At 45.4% G+C, this 19,887-nt stretch overlaps 2 protein-coding genes across 2 annotated transcripts in view; both read left to right on the top strand.

Moving 5' to 3' along the window:
• The window catches only part of il17rd (interleukin 17 receptor D), a 34,210-nt gene extending 29,395 nt beyond the window's left edge, over positions 1–4,815 (top strand). The window contains exons 12-13 of the mRNA XM_064304970.1: positions 627–1,638; positions 3,304–4,815. Of these exons, the coding sequence (XP_064161040.1) occupies positions 627–1,638; positions 3,304–3,425 (1,134 nt within the window). The 3' untranslated portion in view covers positions 3,426–4,815. The remainder of the gene's footprint in view (positions 1–626; positions 1,639–3,303) is intronic.
• A 1,889-nt stretch (positions 4,816–6,704) lies between these two features.
• arhgef3 (Rho guanine nucleotide exchange factor (GEF) 3) overlaps positions 6,705–19,887 on the top strand; it is an 82,385-nt gene continuing 69,202 nt past the window's right edge. Inside the window, exon 1 of the mRNA XM_064304578.1 lies at positions 6,705–7,147. Within this exon, the coding sequence (XP_064160648.1) occupies positions 7,113–7,147 (35 nt within the window). The 5' untranslated portion in view covers positions 6,705–7,112. The remainder of the gene's footprint in view (positions 7,148–19,887) is intronic.

Raw genomic sequence — 19,887 nt, 5'->3', positions numbered from 1 at the left:
GGTCTAGGAAACTCAAATCTGTAACGGGAGGTTCTGCCCTTTTTGGGTGCACTCTGGGTCAAAGGGCAGTGTATTTAATAAACCTGTGTGGTGAGATGTGAACTGACCCAAGAAAGTGTTGCTAGCAAGTGAACCTGCGCAGTGGAAAGCAGCACCAGGCTGAGGGCTACAGAATACCCGGAGCGGTGTGATCAGTCATGTGCATACTGCCACCTGCTGGCTGAATGAGGCAACTGGTTTTCATGCTTTGTGGACTAGTGTTGAATTTGTTTGGTTGGGATCTCAGACTCCAGTCTTGAGGGCTGCAGTGTCAGTAGGTTTTTGCAGCTTCCTTTCAATCATTGGCCAATTTAGGCCCTTGACAGAAGGTGTGACTCTTTAGCCAATGGGTGACTTTAATTAAGCACTTAAGTGCTCGAACCAAAACCAGCAGACTCAAGACTAGAGGTTCAAGACTAGAGTTTTAGATTCCTGTTGTACAGTGTTTTGAAAAGGCATACTGAATAAGGCTTTGATCAGTCTGTTCTGTGATGTTATGATTTATTGCTGTGGACATTGAGAAGTTGAAGACGAGACCCTCGTGTGGGTGAGGTGTAACAGCAGGTGTACTGTGTCCTGTGCTTCAGGTGGCTTTGGACCTGTGGGAGCACCTGGAAATATGCAAGGAGGGTCAGATGGCCTGGCTGAGTCGACAGATCGAGGAGGCCCACTTCATAATCACCATCTGCTCCAAAGGCATGAAGTACTTTGTGGAGAAAAAGAATCGGAGGAGCAAAGGAGGGGCCAGCCGAGGGGCGGGGTCAGGAGGGTCAGGAGGGTCAGGGGGCGGGGATCTGTTTGTGGTCGCCGTGGCGATGATCGCGGAGAAGCTGCGGCAAGCGCGGCAGAGCTCGCCGGACCTCTCGCGCTTCCTGGCGGTGTACTTTGACTACTCGCGCGAGAGCGAGGTGCCGGCGGTGCTGGACCTGGCGCCCCGCTTCAGGCTGATGGACCAGCTGCCGCTGCTGTTCGGCCGGCTGCACTCCCGCCAGCTCAGCCTGCCCGAGCGCGAGCCGCCGCCCCAGAACGTCAGCAAGCGCAACTACTTCCGCAGCCGCTCGGGCCGCGCCCTCTACGTGGCCATCTGCAACATGCACCAGTACATCGCCCAGGAGCCCGACTGGTTCGAGAAGAGGCTGATGCCTGCCCCTGACCCCGCCCCCATTCCCGGCCCCGCCCCTGGCCCCGCCCCATCTCGGGCTCGGACGCGGGCCCCGCCCATGGAGAAGTTCGACTCTGGGCTGGTGCTGAATGAGGTGGTGCTGAGGACCCTGCCCCCAGAGGGGGAGTGCCCGCTGACGAGTAACGCGCTTGTCCTCGCCTCCGTCGGCCCGGGGCCCAGCTCTGCCTCAGGCCCCGCCTCCTTGCAGGGGGAGCCCGAGGGCCCTGCCTCCCAGGACAGCCTCCCCAGCGCCCCCCTTGGCCCCCTCCCGCACACAGACGGCTCGGCCAGCCCCCCCGAAATGCCCCGGGACTCTGGGATTTATGACTCATCGGTGCCCTCCTCAGAGCTCTCCATCCCCCTGATGGAGGGGCTGTGCCCAGACCAGGCCGACTCCTCCTCCCTGACCGACAGCGTGTCTTCCTCCTCTGGCCTGGGTGAGAAACTCACCTGCACTCACTCACGCACACGCTCACTCACTCACTAATGCACTCACTCACGCACACGCTCACTCACTCACTAATGCACTCACTCACTCACACACACGCTCACTCACTCACTCACTAATGCACTCACTCACTCACTCACACACTCACTCACTCACTCACTAATGCACTCACTCACACGTTCACTCACTCACTAATGCACTCACTCACACACACGTTCACTCACTCACTAATGCACTCACTCACACACACGCTCACTCACTCACTAATGCTCTCACTCACACACACGCTCACTCACTCACTAATGCACTCACTCACACGTTCACTCACTCACTAATGCACTCACTCACACACACACACTCACTCACTAATGCACTCACTCACACACACTCACTCACTAATGCACTCACTCACACACGCTCACTCACTCACACACACGTTCACTCACTCACTAATGCACTCACACACACACGCTCACTCACTCACTAATGCACTCTCACACACACACGCTCACTCACTCACTGATGCACTGACTCATTCACACAATAGCTCACTCACTCACTAATGCTCTCACTCACACACACGCTCACTCACTCACTAATGCACTCACACACACACATGTTCACTCACTCACTAATGCACTCTCTCACACACACACACACACACACACACTCACTCACTGATGCACTGACTCATTCGCACACAAATACTCACTCACTAATGCACTCACACACACGCTCACTCACTCACTATTGCACTCACACACACACACACTCACTGATGCACTGACTCATTCGCACACAAATACTCACTCACTCACTAATGCACTCTCACACACACACACACGCTCACTCACTCACTGATGCACTGACTCATTCGCACACAAATACTCACACACTCATATAGGCACTTAAATACTTGCACTCACTCATTCATTCTCTGTCTCTCACACACACACACTCACATACTTAGTTTTCCAGGTCATCAATCCAAGTATCCTATACCCAGCCCTGCGTAGCTTCAACAGTTCATGTTGAATTCAGTTAATAATCTGAATAGAGTTTGGATACTCTCAGGGTATTGGCTGCACTTCTCTTATACTCCACAGAAAGTCTATATAATCATGGGCTAGACACTGTCTAGTCAAAGCCAGTTATGACATTTCCTCTGGTTACTACCACATCAGTTTCTCCTAACCACTTACCACATAGTCACAGGTCAGCACAGACTTGATCCTCTTCTATCAATCCCTGCTCTCCCCTGCAGTACTTTTTCAGATGGCATGCAAAACAGACAGTGGAAATAAGAGCACACACTCATTATTAATGCTCCCAGACACAAGCTTTACATTTTGACAGCATTTCAGACTGATAAACCTGATGTCTGTAGGCCCTCTCGCACCTGACGTAGATCTACTGGAAACAAAACCGGTTGGAAAATGTTTTTTTTTACCAGTATACGAGCACCACCACTGGTCCAACCTGGTTATAAAATGGTTTGTTTTCGGGAACGTAACCGGTATATACGAGCACCACCATTTATGCCATACATTGCCTGACCTGGGCCTAAGTGAGAATGAGGCACATGTGTTTCTCTTTCTCTCATGGCACGAACCTCATGACATCACAAACGAAGCCTTTGTGCCTGTGTTTGCAGGAGATGAGGAGCCCCCTGCTGTCAGCTCTCTGCACTGCGCCGGCTCCACCATCTGCAAGGCAGAGCTGCACCACCACAGCCTGGAACCAAGTGAAGGACTGGCCACAGTGGCATCGTTGTAGTGCCCGTTGCCTGGACATGCATTGCCACTTTACTGCCTTGTCTTCCAGCAGAAGTGCACTTATTTGGGCCTTTCCCCAGCGGACCCACCCCCCCCCCCCAGCCCATGCCCAATGTGTTAGGTCATCTGAAGAGGGGTGCGGGAACCTCCAGAGACCCTCTTGCCTCATGTTGTCATAATCAACTGTAATTCATCTTTTCTGTGGAGTTTGGCGAACAAAAAAAAAAGTCCTTTTTTTGCTCCACCAACTTTTTGAAGAAGAAGAAAAAATAACGTGTGGCGTCTGCAATCTGCTGGAACTTGCGAAAGGCTGGGCACTGTTTGACCAAAGTGGTTGTGTTTTCATGCAGCCTTGTCTCCTGTAGTGGTATAACATGGTGTATATGTTGTAGAGTGGCTCACATCACCTGTAGAAAGCGTCCCTTCATGGTTACCAGTTCAGCACCCCCCACCCAACTGTTTTTTTAATATCGCTACTTACTGGGTGGTGTTGCCATGAGCCAGTGGTAATCATCAAGGTACAGTCTTTGGGAAAGTGTGATTGAGTACGTATTTGTACGTGGGTTTCTCAGTTTTTATTTATTGTTTTTTTGTTTTTAAATGACTGGTCTCGCATATGCATATGAACATGCCTGGAGATGCCCTTGTCATCTACTTCTGAGGTAGCCCACAGAAAAAATATGGTTAATTGAGGCTGAATATGAGAGTCAAAGCACTTTTGAGATACTAGTTCACAGATTGTGCTTTGTATATATTTTTTAAGATTCGTTTTGTTCAACATTATCACCCTACAGTGCTAGAAATATAACTGCCCAAAGTTTGCATAGATCAGTTACTCAGTGGACATTAGAAATGTCTATTTGGTTCATTCTTTTGTGTAATTTCTGGAAATTGCAAAGGCCCAAATAAAAAATTGTATATTCTGTTATAATCACATCAGATTTCATCATAATTAACTTGTCTCTCAGCTGTAAATGACAGAGATTATAACAAGCTATGTTAGTGGTCCTTAGCACTGTGAAATCATGGATTCGGGTCCTCTTGTATGGCATAAACACTATTTTTATGGACATTCACACTTGTTTTTAGTCGTTTTAAAACTTTTATCCAAATCCAAATCCTCCTTTTGTTCATTGTGTAGCTGTAGAGACTGGATCGATGCCTTTCATAGAGTTCGATGGGGAATAAAACTGAAAATGCCGTCCACCATCTAGTTTACTTTAAATGGGTCCACTTCTTTGTACTTTGCAAACTTTGTTCTGTTAATGTTTTATATATAGTTTAGGATATTAGACATCATTTCTACATTATATATAAACTCTGTACTGTTTTATAGTACCCTAATGTAGGAAATAAGCACCAAATAAAACTCTGAATTTTATTAATGATGACCTCAGGAAGTCTGTCATTTTTCCTGTTGATGTGGAAACAAAATGTTGATGGCATGATCAGCAGCTTTGAAAATGAATGGAGGTTCGATACTGGCTGTTACCTTTAGATGGCAATAATGCTGCAGTGGATAATGTGTTTTTAACAAGACAGTAAAATGTATTTTTTTAAAAATGTTTTTACATATTTGTACCAACAGCTCAGTTGATGACTGTGCTATAAAAATGTTTCCTCTTGCAGTGCCTGTGCCCTTAAAAACTTTGTGCCCAGAATAGTACTCCCAGACCGAAGTACAAGTCCTGGGAAAAATGCCTGTTGAAGCCACAGCTAGGGCCTCTCAGTAGATCCTTAACGGTTGATGCCAGTTGTGGGTAAATAGTTGTGGTTGTGCTAATAATGACGAACAAGTTGATGATTTTTCTTAAATACCGACATTGTACTCAAACTTACACTGCCCGAATATGATGTGCATCCTTTACTCAAAACAATTTCTTGCAGATTGGCTTGGATATGCCATAAAATCAGCTGCTCAGCTGCATTATCTATTGAATTGCCTCCAACTAGTTATGTTTGAACATAACTAATCGACGACATAATTTTCACAGTATTTTAACATTTCAAAGGCTTCCAACTTCCCACTGGACTTTAGTGTTACATGGCCCTTTGTAATTGAGTACAGTTGCTGCAGTTTCTAATCCAGTTTTTCAGTGTGCATGAAACATCATTTGTTTTTAATGGTGTCAAAGGTTTAGAGGCTATCCCAGCTAACACAAATCCCAGCTTCTCACAATGTTGCTGGAATGTTTTGTTAGTGTTATTTCATTGCCACCACATGGCAGCAACATTGTGAGAACATTTTGTGTTAGCTGCAATGTTTATAAATATTGGTACTGCGGGCCAAGGCAAGCACATGTAAACAAGGTCACAGGTGTAAATATCGACAACATTCACATTCACTTAATTGTGTAAATATTTTACCATAGTGGAAAAACTACAGTGTTGAAAATTGAAGTTATTCCTATACTCATTACTCAGCCACTGCAACTGGAAAGACCACTACTCCCAAGCACAGCAATGCAGGAGGGCTGTATTTCAAACCAAGCTGTACCAATTTAACATATGAAGTAGGCCTACAGCAGACAATCTGGCAGCTTTTTTTGTTAGTTTATTTTTTTGTCGATGTTTTCTGACCTAGTAAATTTAAGCAGGGAACAGAAATATTGTGCAGGCACACTGAGGATTTTTAAGAGCATCATTGCATGTATGTACAGAGGAAATGTTGATACATTGGTTTGGTCTTGTTATAATCCTAAAGCCCAGGTAGTGACAAGTCACTGGTACACTGCATCTGACTAGATCTGACCTTTCATGTAGTTACATTTCTGGGGTTCGTTCAGTGTGCAAACTGAAATTTCCATGTTTACAATCAGCATGGTCATAAGCATGAGATTGATTTCTGCTCACAATTTGTTCCATTGTATGACTGGAGGACAACTATGACACTGCAGGCTTTCTGGGGTGTTCCAACTTTCCAGCCTCTGTAATTTTTGTGATGGTGGCTCAACAGCGTACGGATGCAGGTAAAAGTTACTTTTCAAAGCTTTATTATCCTCAATCCTAGGCAAATGATTCTACACATAGATTGCATAGTCTCTTAACTGGTAGGCAACGTGAATGGGAGTAAAGTGTTAGGTGTCATTAAAACTTCCACTTCAATGCGACAGTTGTGAACTTCTCCAAAATGGTCCAAGTAGACCATTTAGGCTACTTCAAAAGAGGAAGCCAGCTATTTACGTAAATGAAATTAACCCAATACAATAATGAATAAATAAACGGGGCGACCCCCATCGCGTTCCCCACAATTCCGGAATCACAACGCTGACCACTTCCTCAGCCCAGGGCGTAACTTGAGCACCGCTTATCGCAATGCACGAACTTCGGTTCTACACGCTGATAATAGGCGGCGCTAGCAGCGTTGACATAGCGCTCAGACTGTGTGCTTTGAAGCGTTAAAGCGTGAAACAACAGTAGAGACCAGAAAAAAGCCCGAAAGGAGTGACAACAAACGAACCCAAAAGGACGTCGCTGGACGGCTGTTAATAGGCTACTGGTTCCAATGTCCTCATTTTACGACTCAATTATGTTTCGCTGAAGTAAACGTGTCTGACGGATCTTTTGAAAACTTGCTGTTGAAAGTGGATTTAGAACTGCACAGAGCCGTTTAGGAGAGAGTAAACTGAAGACGCTGGATCTGTTAATCACGCCGTATTTAAAAGTAACATTCAAGAGACCCAGTCACATGCAAACAACCGTTGAAAGCAATGAAGATTCGGGGTAAGAACTTCCCACCTCTCTAATTCAGATGAGTCACTGAAATCTTTTTTGTAATTTGTACGAGAATCCAAGTCTAGGGAAGTACCTGGTAATCTACATTAACCGAAAAGACTGCAACATTGTTTTTACATTAGTACATTTACAAAATACATTTCTACTTGTGTAGTTGAAGCAGCCCCTGTATTATTATATGCACAGTGAATAAATATACAACAAACAGTATTTTGGATACTGTGTGTGTAATTGTGTGTAAGTGCAACTTGTCCGTTTTTATCACAGATATATGTCTGAAATTATAATATTGGCATGCCTGTCAATACCAGATAAAATGTATTGTCCACTAAAAAAAGAATAGTTTTAGGACCTAGGTGAAGTGTCATTACTATCTTCACCTAGGTTTATTATCTAAACTGACAACTGTAGACGAGAGGCCGCAACGTGCTCCAGAGTTGTGAGCCTGTAGGCTATTGTGACCGTTTTGTTTTCCTTTTTTCAGTAAAACTAATTATTGGCTTATTGGTAGTGGATCACGTGACCACCTGTATACTGAAGTAGCCTATACCTTATAGTATGACATTGTGACATCACGTTGTTATATTGTAAATTTCGAAGTGGATGTAACACGTCATGTGTAATGCCCTGCAACAGATTCATTCTAACCAGTAACTGAGGGACTATGGTAATTATTTAATTTTAAGAGGAGACTTTGGCACAGCCCCTCCGTGCTGAGTGTTACCTTTTGTTGACTGATGTAATGGTTTGTTCTACAGACTCTCAGTTCATTCAAGAGTTCATCCAAGATTTTTTTAAAGTTACAAATGTACAAGTATGGCATTTTTTTCCCACCCCCAAATTCCATAATACCTTGTGGATGGAAGGCCAGCAATCTGTAGTTCCTGTGATTTTCTCCTCAGCAATTATGGCTTGCCTGAAGCCCCTAGACCAGAGGCTGCTAGTCCCATTGCAGATTAGTATCATGTGCTTTCTCTTTCTGTTCACCTATTGAGGAACAGACTTCACACGTACCTGTGGAATGTGTTGCTGACTGGACTATCCACATTGCACAGGGGGGCGGGGGTGCTGTTCACCCGATTCTCCCTCATCCTCCTTTGTCAGTTTGTCAGCTTCCCTCAGCTAAGATAATTTAAGGGTATGAACGGGGTTTGGCCTCTTAACAAGCATCACTCCAGAAGATGGCAGCTCTGAATGGAGTTTTTGGGGAGCTGGTATGCGGGTGGTTGTGCGTAACTGTTTCCAAATGAAATCTCAGGAATATGGTGGAAAAAAGGCAGTGAGTCGCTCCTCTTATAGCCTTTGCTTTTGGTGCAACGGCATCTGCTGCTCAGAACGATTTAAACCCCTGAATTCGAAAAGATGCTCTGACATTAAATTAAATCTTGCTGTCAAGAAGCCACGAGGACGACAGCACAGATGAGTACGAAGCTGTTGGCCTCAATTATCCATACCAAGGCAGAGTACCATTTTAGTAACATTAATTGTACAGAAATAAAGTAACAACAGTTAGTAAATGACACAGAGCTGGATGAATGCTGCCTTTTTGAAGACTCTGCTAGAGAAGCAGCAGTTATTCCAGTGCTTTAATTTCAGTGTGTGCATCCTTTGATGGCTAAACATGCATAAGCTCCCGGCTCACCTGTGTTCCTGCTTACCTGAACAGCAGGTGTGGGCTGGCTGTCGGGGCCACAGGAGCATTGTCTCTGTCTGAGCCGTGCGTCAGACTGTGTGTGCACTGGGATTTGAACCTTACAGGTGGGGATTTTTGGCTCTGAGGATGGAGCAAGGGAGATCCCAGCTCAGAGGGAGAAGGGCATCAGGGCATACCTGGTCCCGACTCCCCCTTTATTCCCTCTCTGCTGTGTCAGACGCAGAACTGTTCCTCTGCTGAGCCAGGGGCTATGTCCACAATCACCATTAGCCACTTTTAATGGTCTGTTTCATATATCTAATGGGGTCATCTTTCTCTTTCTCCATTTCTGTCCTTTGGTTGCTCTCTCTTTCTGTTTATTTCTTCTGCTTTCTGTGTTTGGTTCTCTTTCTGTTTCTCTTTCTCCTCTTCTTTTGCTCTCTTTCTCTACTTCTCTCTCCCGGTTTGCTCTCTCACTACGTCCTTCTCTCTCCCCCTCCCTCTCTTTCTCTCTCTCAGGGTTGTTTTTGCTCAGTGAGGTAATGGCAGATTGTGGTAAGATTCATTGCCCTGACTGTGAACTGTTAATAGGCAGAACATTCTGGAAGCCTTCCACAGAGGCGTTTAAAGATGTCGTGTGAGTGCCGCCCTAGCTGTCACTCCTCTGGTAGAGCAGGGGGTCAGAGCTTATTAAGGTGCATGAGAATGTCTGTTTTTTATTTTATTTATTTATTTTTACACCACAATTACTTTGAGTTTACAGCTATTTGGAATTCAGTTCTTCAGAAACCATGCACTGTTCTTTAATATGCAATAGCAGTTTCCTCATAGGTTCAAACTGTAATTGGAGCAGTTACCCAGTAATCCTCCCTTTTACTTTATACAAATCTGGCATAATTGCCCATATTTCCTTACTGCTCGTTTTATGAGTGCGTTTTGGGAGATTTCAATACACTCAGCGTGTAGGAGCCTGTGTGTGTAAGTGTGTGTGATTTTTATTGGGCTTAGAGATATGCTCCTCCTGCATCCCCCCTCTGTCCCACACTGTCTCTAGTGAGGTGAAAAAACAGAGATATAAAAAAAAATGGTGTAAGAACTGATAAAATATAAAAACAGAATTGAGTGGGTGGGGCTGAGGAGATGTCTCTGAATGTTAGCACAGGAACACCGCAAGGCAAAAAATCCTGAATAGTATGCCTTTAAAAGTAGGCCTAAATTTTGCAGCTATGATGCACTCTTCTCCATGATTCAAACTCTATTGTTTTTAGACAGGATATGGATGGCAAAGCCTTGCTGGTTGTTCCAAGTCAGATTGGTGTATTACATCATGTCAGTGGAGGTGTGGTCAGGAAAGGTTAATGTCCTGGGTATCACTGTGGAGACATTGTAAATAGACACATGCAGTTGGCTTTGCTTTACAATTTTTGTTGAGAAAGCTGCCTCTTTTTGGAAAACCTGCCAATAAATAAGGTGCTGGGCCAATATCTTTGATTCATTCCACTGGATTGAAAATTTGTATCTGCAAATTAAACACTCTGATGACTCACGCTGGTGGGAATCTTCGGTAATTTCTGTGAAATTTCTGATGGTGGGTTTGGAATCAGTGGTGTGTGTGTGTATGTGTGTATATATGTGTTCCAGGTAATGATAAAAATGGAATCGGTATGTACACGTATGCAGACGGCTTCTTTATGGTGTTCTGGCTGGAGGTAATGTGTAACCAGAGCCCATTGTATAACAGGGTCCCTCTCCTCCCATTAGTCCACAGTCTGGATGCTGGAAAAGATATTTTACCAAAAGGTAAAATGAATCTGGGACAGTAAGGTTATGGAAACCTCATCTCTGGCAGCTGAGGGCAACTTATGCACACAGTAGGGACATTAGTACCCTGCCCATGTTCTTCTGAAGCCTCAGAGTGTGTTATCTGTACTGGACAGGACTGGATATCGATTCAGGACAAAATGTCCAAGCACAAGCTGTCCTTTGATGTGTGAGCTCTCTACAAGACTAAGCAAGACACTTTATGTGTGGCTCAATAGATGCCCCACTGATGCCTAATCGACCAGCGGGGGTCACTAGTGCATGATGACACTCTCTAATCTTCGCCAGTTGAAACCATGTGTTCGCTTTGTGATGCTAGATCCAGCTGTGCAAGGCCCTGTAGGGCTGCTGGGTAGTTGGTCACTGACGTGGTCTGGATTCAGAACAGGACTGTGGAGCCCATACGAGCACTAGAACAGTGCCTTAACAGGATGAGCCTGCTGCCTTGATGGGATCTTTCTTTTTGTGCTACAGTAATCAGTGTCCTTACCTTCTTGTTTGCTTCATTTCGAGTCAGCAGACGTTTGGCCCTTTTACGAGCATTTCCACTGACTGTGAAGCACAAATAAGCCTGTGTCTTTGACCTGATATGACTTGGACACTACTTTCAGATGTGAGATGGGCACTGGACCAGCATACTTAACAAGCATGTCTCATTACCACCCAAATATGGCCCTGCGATCGCAGGAGGGATGGCTCATTCTGGCTACAAGTTCAACCCTTAAAACCAGAGGAGCCTTTAACTTCATGGTTTCCGAGGTTTGGAATAACCCTTCCTCAGGTTGTGTGGGAAACAGAAGCTGTTATGACCTATAATTTGAGACTGAAAACTTACCTTTGTAGTCTCTTATCTGTTTAACACCTGTGCCTTATGATCCAACTCTATTTTCTACTTAAGTCGTGGTGTTCTTAAGCTTTGGCCTGAGAGATAATGTAGCTGATCAGCAGACTGATTGTGAAATGCTGGCTCATTTGTGATTGGCTCTGTACATACATAAAGATTAATTATGATAGTGTGTAATAGAGGTAGGTCTACACTGGGTTTCAAAACCACACCTGGCTGGTCCACATTATAAAACATACAATTAGCCTGCTGATCTAAAGACCAAGGGTAAGTTCATTGTTTGAGGGTTGTTGGTAGGGCAGGGTAGTACAAACTCCTTTTTGAGAGCCTTCCATCAGGTCTGGGGGGCTGGTAGGGCATCCAGCTCTGGTGTAGTGATGCCAGTCTTGACTGTTGCCCAGAGACTCTCAGAGAGATGTGGGATTGGCCAGGTTTCTGTCAGCAGGGCTCCAGCCCCGCCCACCTACCCGTGCAAACAGCTAATGTCCACTGACCTGTCATATGCCTGCGCCACTGACCTATCGTATGCCTGCGTCAGCTGTGTGTGTAGTGACGTCCGCTGGCACAGCGAGCGCACAGCTCAGTCACTGTACTTCAGGGAGAAAAACGCACCAGTTCGGACGCTCAAAAATCAAGACAAAATAAAAATGAACAAACCAGAACAGAAAAATGGGAGATAAAGATGAGCTTAAGGAAAGATCCAAACTTCACTCAGGTGTTCTGTGCTGGGTGAGCGCGAACTCAATGAGCTCAGTGTCTGCGTTCCTCTCCAAGCTAACGTAATCAGGGGGATGCTCACTCAGTCGTTTTATATTGCGTAACTGATGAACATACGCTCACTTGTTCCCTTGTCCGCGCCCCGTGGGCTGTGAGCATGCACTCTGCATCTCCCTGCGAGGCTGGAGCGTATGGGTCACATGTCCCCTGACTGTCAGTCACCAGCAGGCCAGTCTGGAGCTGTGGAACCAGGAACCGAGAGGGACCAGAGTTTCTGTTTCTGTCCGTGGGAATTCCAACATTTCTACGAAGGAAGTGGTATTCTACTTCTGTGAATTAGTGCCCCCCCCCCCCCCCACAGACTGGACTAAAAGTTGTTTGTTTTTAAATGATTTTTTCTCAATGTCTAAATGATCAAGGAAATTATTCGTCGTTTTTATGAAAAATAATTTTATATGACACTGCCATTTTGCACTCTTCGTGTGCATTTATCACATTTATGGAAGTAAGGTTTGCTTGGGAAGTTGCTTTGCATGACTTTTGTTATTCAGTGTTTTCCATACAGAATTTATTTTGGTGGGTGGAGGAACTTGCCTGGGGGGTGGGTGGAGTGGCAACAACATTTAGTCTTTTTTAGTACACCCAGGTTTAAGCCTAAGTATAGGCAAACCAGCAAAACAAAGAAAATCAAAGCTATGATTTCAGGAAAATAATATGCACTTGTGATAAATAAAGCATTTTCTTTAGTTTCAGAAAAATGGGGAAGAAACACTGTGCAGTCATAATCAGCACAATTGATCATTCTGGGGCTGGAGAAGAACTTCATTTTGGCTTTCTGATAAGCACGAATTCCTGGACTATAGGACCATTCGTGGAGATCCTCATGAATAATGGAAAATTCTTTTAATTGCCAAGAGCAAGAAGGAAAATGTTTTTCTTGATGAATAAATACTATGTATGATTGCTTCTGATCCCATGATTGCATTGTTTACTGTGCATCTTCTGAGCTAAAGCAATTGCCAAGGATCAGTACAGACCTACAGAACTGTATCTGTAAACATTTCCAAAATGACAAAGACAAAGTAGTTACTCAGAAATAGTTATTGTAAAAGTATGTTTTGAATAATATAGTGAAAATTGCATACTATGACGTCAAATTACAAATGATATGTCCACAGCCCGGACAACTGAAATCGATCAGATACACAATGATGACTAGATGCAGTGCCCCCTTAAGGCTATTGAAGGGCAAACACTGTTCTTGCAGAAAAAATATCAAGAATATAAAAAAAAAATTTTCCTTGTCACATTTAACTACACAATCAACAAATAAACTGGCTAGATAAACTAGATCTGAGGATTATTGTTTTGTTGCTTGAATATTTAAGTTAATGTTCATATATTTAAATTGTTCAGTCTCAATGCCAGTGTCCAGTAAGCTCCCTTCTGGGAACAATATGACTTATTTTATAACACATAGTAATATGACACATGTACAGTATATTGTTAGTTATCTCACAGTTTAACTGACAGGAAGCAGACTGTATTGCCCAAAGTGGTTTTTTGGTGTAATTAGGTTTTAAAACGTGTGCTATATTTTTCACAAGCTTTCTTGAACCACATGTCGCAGAAGCAAATGGACACCTTTCTGTATTTTTACCCTTTTGGCCCAAACATTGGTGTTCGCCCCCTCTGCAATTCCACAGTCCTCCAAGTAAAGTGCAAAATTGCATTGTGGTTTTATGTTACAGGCAGTTTCCAGATAAGAACACCTGTAAGGCCTTGAACCTGCTGTGTGCAGTGGCCACACCGCGTACCTGTGGCATCAGTCACCTGTGCTGTACATGAGAGAGAACTACTGTAATAACGGTGTGGGGACGCTTTTAGGGTTCAGCTCCCGGTGCTCTGATTGGCCCTCCTGAGATAAAGTTCTTGGCCAGCTGGCTGTGCTGTTCTTGCCGTGAGCCTCGTGAGGGGTGCAGAACTGGAGACTGACGTCAGCTCTGATAAGCATGAAACGCTGAGCATGTGGCTGGGTGCTGCCGGTGTAAAGTGAGTGGTCCTTATCTCAGTGGAGTGATGCGGAGGATAAGGATATGGAGTGGCAGCTGATATCCACGTGTTCAGCATTGCTGTCGGTGTGTGTGTGTGTGTGTGTGTGTGTGTGAGAGAGAGAGTGTGTGTGTGTGTGTGTGTGTGTGTGCGTGCGTGTGTGTGTGTGAGAGAGAGAGAGAGAGTGTGTGTGTGCGTGCCTGCGTGCGCGTGCGTGCGTGCGGGCGTGCGTGCGTGGGTGTGTGTGTGTGTGTGTGTGTGTGTGTGTGTGTGTGAGAGAGAGAGAGTGTGTGTGTGTGTGTGTGTGTGCGTGCGTGTGTGTGTGTGTGAGAGAGAGAGAGAGAGAGTGTGTGTGTGCGTGCCTGCGTGCGCGTGCGTGCGTGCGGGCGTGCGTGCGTGGGTGTGTGTGTGTGTGTGTGTGTGTGTGTGTGTGTGTGTGTGTGTGTGTGTGTGTGTGAGACCACTCCTGCATGCTCACTGGCAGGTGTTACCTCCTTCTTTAGGATGCAATCAGGCTCCGCCCCTCACACACAGGGCAAGTGGGGTTTTAGTGTTGTCATGGGACTGCTCCTATGACAACCCAGCATTCATATCTGTGGGGCCCTGTGTTCTGTGGAGCTCCCATAAGCCCAAGAGCAGGCGGTTGTGTTTGCCCCTAGTTTGTGTTTGTGCTGTTTTGCATCACGTCAGATGGATGTGTTATGAAATGCATCTTTGTCCATGACCGTGTGTAGGAGGAGGGCTCTTATGCATTTCAATATGTAGGAATGTATGTAGAACACTGTGCTCTGACACCTCTCACTGTGAGGGCCAGCACAGTACTGTGCTTCTGTCTGCACTCTGTGTGTGTGTGTGTGTGTGTGTGAGAGAGAGAGAGAGAGAGAGCGAGCACAGGGCTGTTTCCCTGGCTCTGGAACGGAAGGAGTGTGCTGTTGGAAAGTGTGAGTGACTCTCTGGGGTCTGGGTAGGAGGGACACTGAGTCACTAGACCTTCACTGCCTGATGTAGCTACACATGCACACACATACACACACATGCACTGCCACACTTATATACACACAAATGCACAGCCATACATACATATAGGCACACACGCATGCAAACACGCACACACACACAAATACATGCAAATATCCTCTGATTGTCACACTCTCATATCTTACCCTGATACATAACAGCATGTGAACAGGCACATCTACACTGCAGGAAAAGACATTGGGCAGTGACACACAGTGCCAAGTGTAACACACACATGCACACACACAGTTTGCCGTGAGACTGAACACATCCAGAAAAGCAGTAATGTTGAAAATGGGTAAAAACCTTTTCTTCATTTAAGCCTGGGATGATGAGTTCCACACTTGGGAATCTGCTCTGTCAGACAGAACCACGCCCTGATACTGCAGACATGGGTTTCTTGTTATTTCAGGCTGCCAGGCTGGATGTGTTTTCCTGTCTCTTGTGGCACGTGAATTCATTGTGTGTCTCTGCCTCTTGGAGTGTGAAGTGATGGTTGCCGTGGCTGCGGGAAGCTGGGTGGGCGCTGATTGGCTGCTCAGGTTAGGGCTGCAGACTCATTTTCCCACTGCGCCTAACATGAAGGGGACCAGGCACCACATACGGCTTGGTGGATATACCTCTACTGAAGCCTTCTAGTGTGTGTGTATGTGCGTGTACGTGTGTGTGTGTGTGTGTATGTGTGTGTGTACATGTGTGTGTACGTGCATATATGTGTGGGCATGCAAGCATGTGTGTGATTGCATGCAGTCATTGTATGCATGTTTATGTGTTAAGAGTATTTGTGTGTGTGTGCACCTTTGTGTGCAAATGTGTGCATATTTGTGTGTGTGTGTGTACACATTTGTTGCATTTGTGTGTGTGTGTTCGTATGTGTGCATTTTTGTGTGTGTGTTTGTATGTGTGCCTGCGAATTTGTATGTGCGCTTGGGTGTGAGTGTGTGTGAGAGAGAGGGAAAGCAAGTGAGAGGGTGTTTCTCAGGCTGAAATGTGAGACCTGCCCTTTGAAATGGACCTCGCTCGGTTCTGACAGGGGGAATTTGGGGCTGCATTCCATCCAGCCCTCAGCAGAGCACCCATAATCCCATTGTTCTCTCTGCCTCACATCAGTGGGTGCTGCTCCTGGTGTAGCAGGTGTGAGATATGTTTCAGACCCCCCTCCCAACCAGTCCTCAGCCTCTTTCTGAAACCATATCCACCGCCCCTTTTCTTTTACAGCAGTAATTACTCTGCAAACTACCCGGGAGATTTTCCCATGAAGTGTACCACAGGTGATTGAACTAAAGAAATAAATTAAAAATGCCTTGCATTTGCACATAGTACCACTAGAGGGAGCCACAATGCTGCTGGATTTGATTTAGATGATGCATGCAGGCAAACACAGCAAACACATACAAAGTGCCAGAAAGCCAAAAACCCTCCCTGTACTCCCTGGCCAAGTGATAAATGAAGTGGTTCATGAAATTCAGACACCATTTGACATTTCGAGAACAATGTGAGCAAGGTGCCAGGGGTCGGCTGTGGCTCCTATAGTAGAGTAATATGGACAAGAACAACAACTAATTAGGTTCTTGTGTGAAATGAAAAAAGTTATGAAGAAATGCTAAATTGTGAATTATACATTTGTAAGATATCTTAATGTCTAGGCTGATGTGACTTGATTTAAGTTTTTAAATTCAAGGTAAGGGTTAACAAAGTGAAGTAACAAAGATTTTTTAGGTAGAGTTTTGTCAGCAGAAAAAAGGGCCATTGGTTCATTTCTAATTTCAGGGAAGGTAGCATTAAGACCTTGTGTGATCACTTTAATCTGGAATTTTAAGTGTTCGTTAAGCCACAATAAGAAGGTTTCCGAACATGAAAACAGTGAGTTTGCATAGAATGATGTGCAGCGTGTCATTCCTCAGTATGGAAGCTGCCGGTCTGGTGCCACAGATGGGTTGCATCGCTGATTGGTTTCTCACTGCCATTGAAAGCGGACACAGCTGAGGGCCCCCTCCCTTCCCCATCCAATGGAAACGCACACGTGCTGTCAGATCCTCAGTATTACCCTCAGTGTTGTGACTGCTATACGCAGCACTGGCCATAAGACCCTGTGCATTTCCGCTATGACGCACTCCGCTCATGACTCGGAGTCATGTCTGCTCTTTGCCTAACCTCTGCATGCATTTTTGTGAATTCCTCTAAGTAACAGTGACTGCAGTGTTACTGTAAATGTAAAAGTCTCCCTCATCTTCCTTCTGCAGTGCATTTAAAGGGAGTGTGAGGTTGCTGTGATATAATCTGCTGAATCAAACCTCCTCTCTCAGTGCTGGCTCGTCCTGGTGTTTCTGTGTTTGGTTTAAATCTTCAGTTCTTTGTTTTAATGCACCAGAAATGCTTATCCTGAGGAAGTTGAAAAACCAGAAAAGACTCCCAATGTTTGGAAAAATCTCAGTCAAAAAGAACACATGATTATTATTGAGTTTGTTTAAAACTAGCCAGACAGTTGACTGTTGACAGCCTTCTGTGATTAATCCCATTCACGGCAGTTTGTTAGCCTGTGCCCATGTAGTCTGTGGGTTTGTGATTGGTTATTTGTCCTTGCGTGCCATTTTATCTCTTTCCTACTCAGCAGCTCCTAACAATGCTTTTAATGAAAAATCTAAAACAATGTGAAGTGCGCTGGAAGTTGGACGCTGGTCTGCTGACATGTTGTTGCGTCGCTGCCATGGCGAGTTTCCCTGGTAGCGAGTTCTTTCATGAAAGCCCCCGGCAAAACCTGTGGGCGTGGCTGTCCTCCTCACCAGGCTGACTCCAGAAAGCCTCGAAGTGCGGCTTGTGTAACAGAGACAGAGTGTTCCAGTCTGAGGTAATCTTCCACCTTGTAATTTATCTCTGGGCTGCTTGTTGATCACTGTCACAGAAACACGCAGGGGTTCTCCACTGCACTTCAGCCTCTCTGCCACTAGGGGGACTCACAGGTCCAGTCAGATTCTGGAAGTCAACCCCAAGGCCATGTCTGAAATAGCCTCCTAACTACTGTCATCAAAACATGTCCTGTCTACTAAACATACTGCCTACTGTTGAACGCATATTGTTTTGGTACCTGGTGGGCAGTGTGCGAAAAATCTCATCCATACTATTTTCCAGCAGTACTGCGGCAGTGTTGTCAGACATCCCTGCCTCTTCCTCTCTGATTTATGGGACTTCCTCCTAAAACGCATGGTTTATTGCCTGAAAAGTGTAGGTATGCTGTTTGAGACAGGTCCCAGGAGGCCAGGGGCAATATGTTCATTCTGAGCAGGCTTACCTCAGATAGACAAAGCTGCCACGCTCTGTTTTGTTTCTCTCCCCTTACCAAATGTATCCCCATTTTAACTGGCTTCTGTTAGATAATCCGTTTTCGGCTGTGTACTTATCATTTTGTGACCGTCCTCTCGGTTAAAAATGATCAGGAGAAGCTTTTAGAATTGGCTTATCTCATGGTTTGAGTGCTTTCTTAAATCAAATATTATTTTCGCAGAAGGCCATGCATAACTATTTATCTCTGTGAAATGGTCCGTTATCTCACACAGGGCAGATGAGTGTCATTTCTGTGCAAACAATGATGGGAAGAAGACTCCTAAGCAAACACAGGCTAAATAAAAGCGATATAGCGTGCAGGACTCATCTCCCCTGCATGTCATTCAGTAGTGCTGGTTTAGGGGGCTAATTTGGTTCTGTTCAAGTATAGACATTTCCTGCAGATCTGTACCATGGCACCTAACAGCTCATATGGTGCTGCTGCACCTTATAGAGGGTCAGGGTGCATGATGAACAGCAGTCCAGATTGGGATTCATGCCATGCTCTTAATATTTAATCAGCCTAATAATGGGCTTGATCTGACATTTTTCATGAGATACAGCAGTAGACTGCATGTGCATCCTTGGTGAAAACATTTTAGCAGCATTGCAGCAGTGTTCATAATGATAATGGCTTAGAAAATGAAGCCAGAATAATTGGTTGGAACAAAAACCAGATACACGCCTGCTCTCCGGATTGGAGCTGTGAACCCTGGTTATCAGGTCACCACGGTTTGAATTGACTATTTTTGTACCGACCTTCTCTGTCCTGCTGTGAACCTGAGCAGCCTTATGGATCAGGTGTGTTTGCTGTTCCTGGCCTCTGTAGGATGTGTTTCTGTACCGATTAGTTGTCTCTCTTTCACCATGTAGGGCAGGGGTTCCCAGTCCTGGAGGACCACAGTGTCTGCAGGTATTTGTGATTTCCTTTCAATCAGCAGACATTTAAGGTCCTGAGAACAAGCTGTGTGCAGTCTTCAGCCAATCAATGACATGAATGAGTCACTGGGCCCTCCAGGGCTGTATAATGACCGCCCTGCTGAAGTGGCTTTCACACCCCGCCCCAAGAGTGGTCTGGCGGTGCTCTGAGGGAAACTGAAAGAGAATCTGATATGGTCTCTGAACAGCAGGGACACGGGCCACAGCCTTAACTATCGTGCACAACAAACATGCCAGGTTCCCAGCATGCAGTCCTGCCCGCGGGCTGGCATGTCCAGCTTCCTGTGACACGCCACTGTGACGGCCACCAGAGCTAATGCCGCCCCCAGGTGCCAGGCCTCTCAAACTGGGCATGTTCCTCTGTGCCCGTCCTGGATAGTGTGG

The sequence above is a fragment of the Anguilla rostrata genome, chromosome 13 (genome assembly GCF_018555375.3).
Source record: "Anguilla rostrata isolate EN2019 chromosome 13, ASM1855537v3, whole genome shotgun sequence".
NCBI lineage: Eukaryota > Metazoa > Chordata > Actinopteri > Anguilliformes > Anguillidae > Anguilla > Anguilla rostrata.
This window is presented reverse-complemented; position numbering and strand designations above follow the sequence as displayed.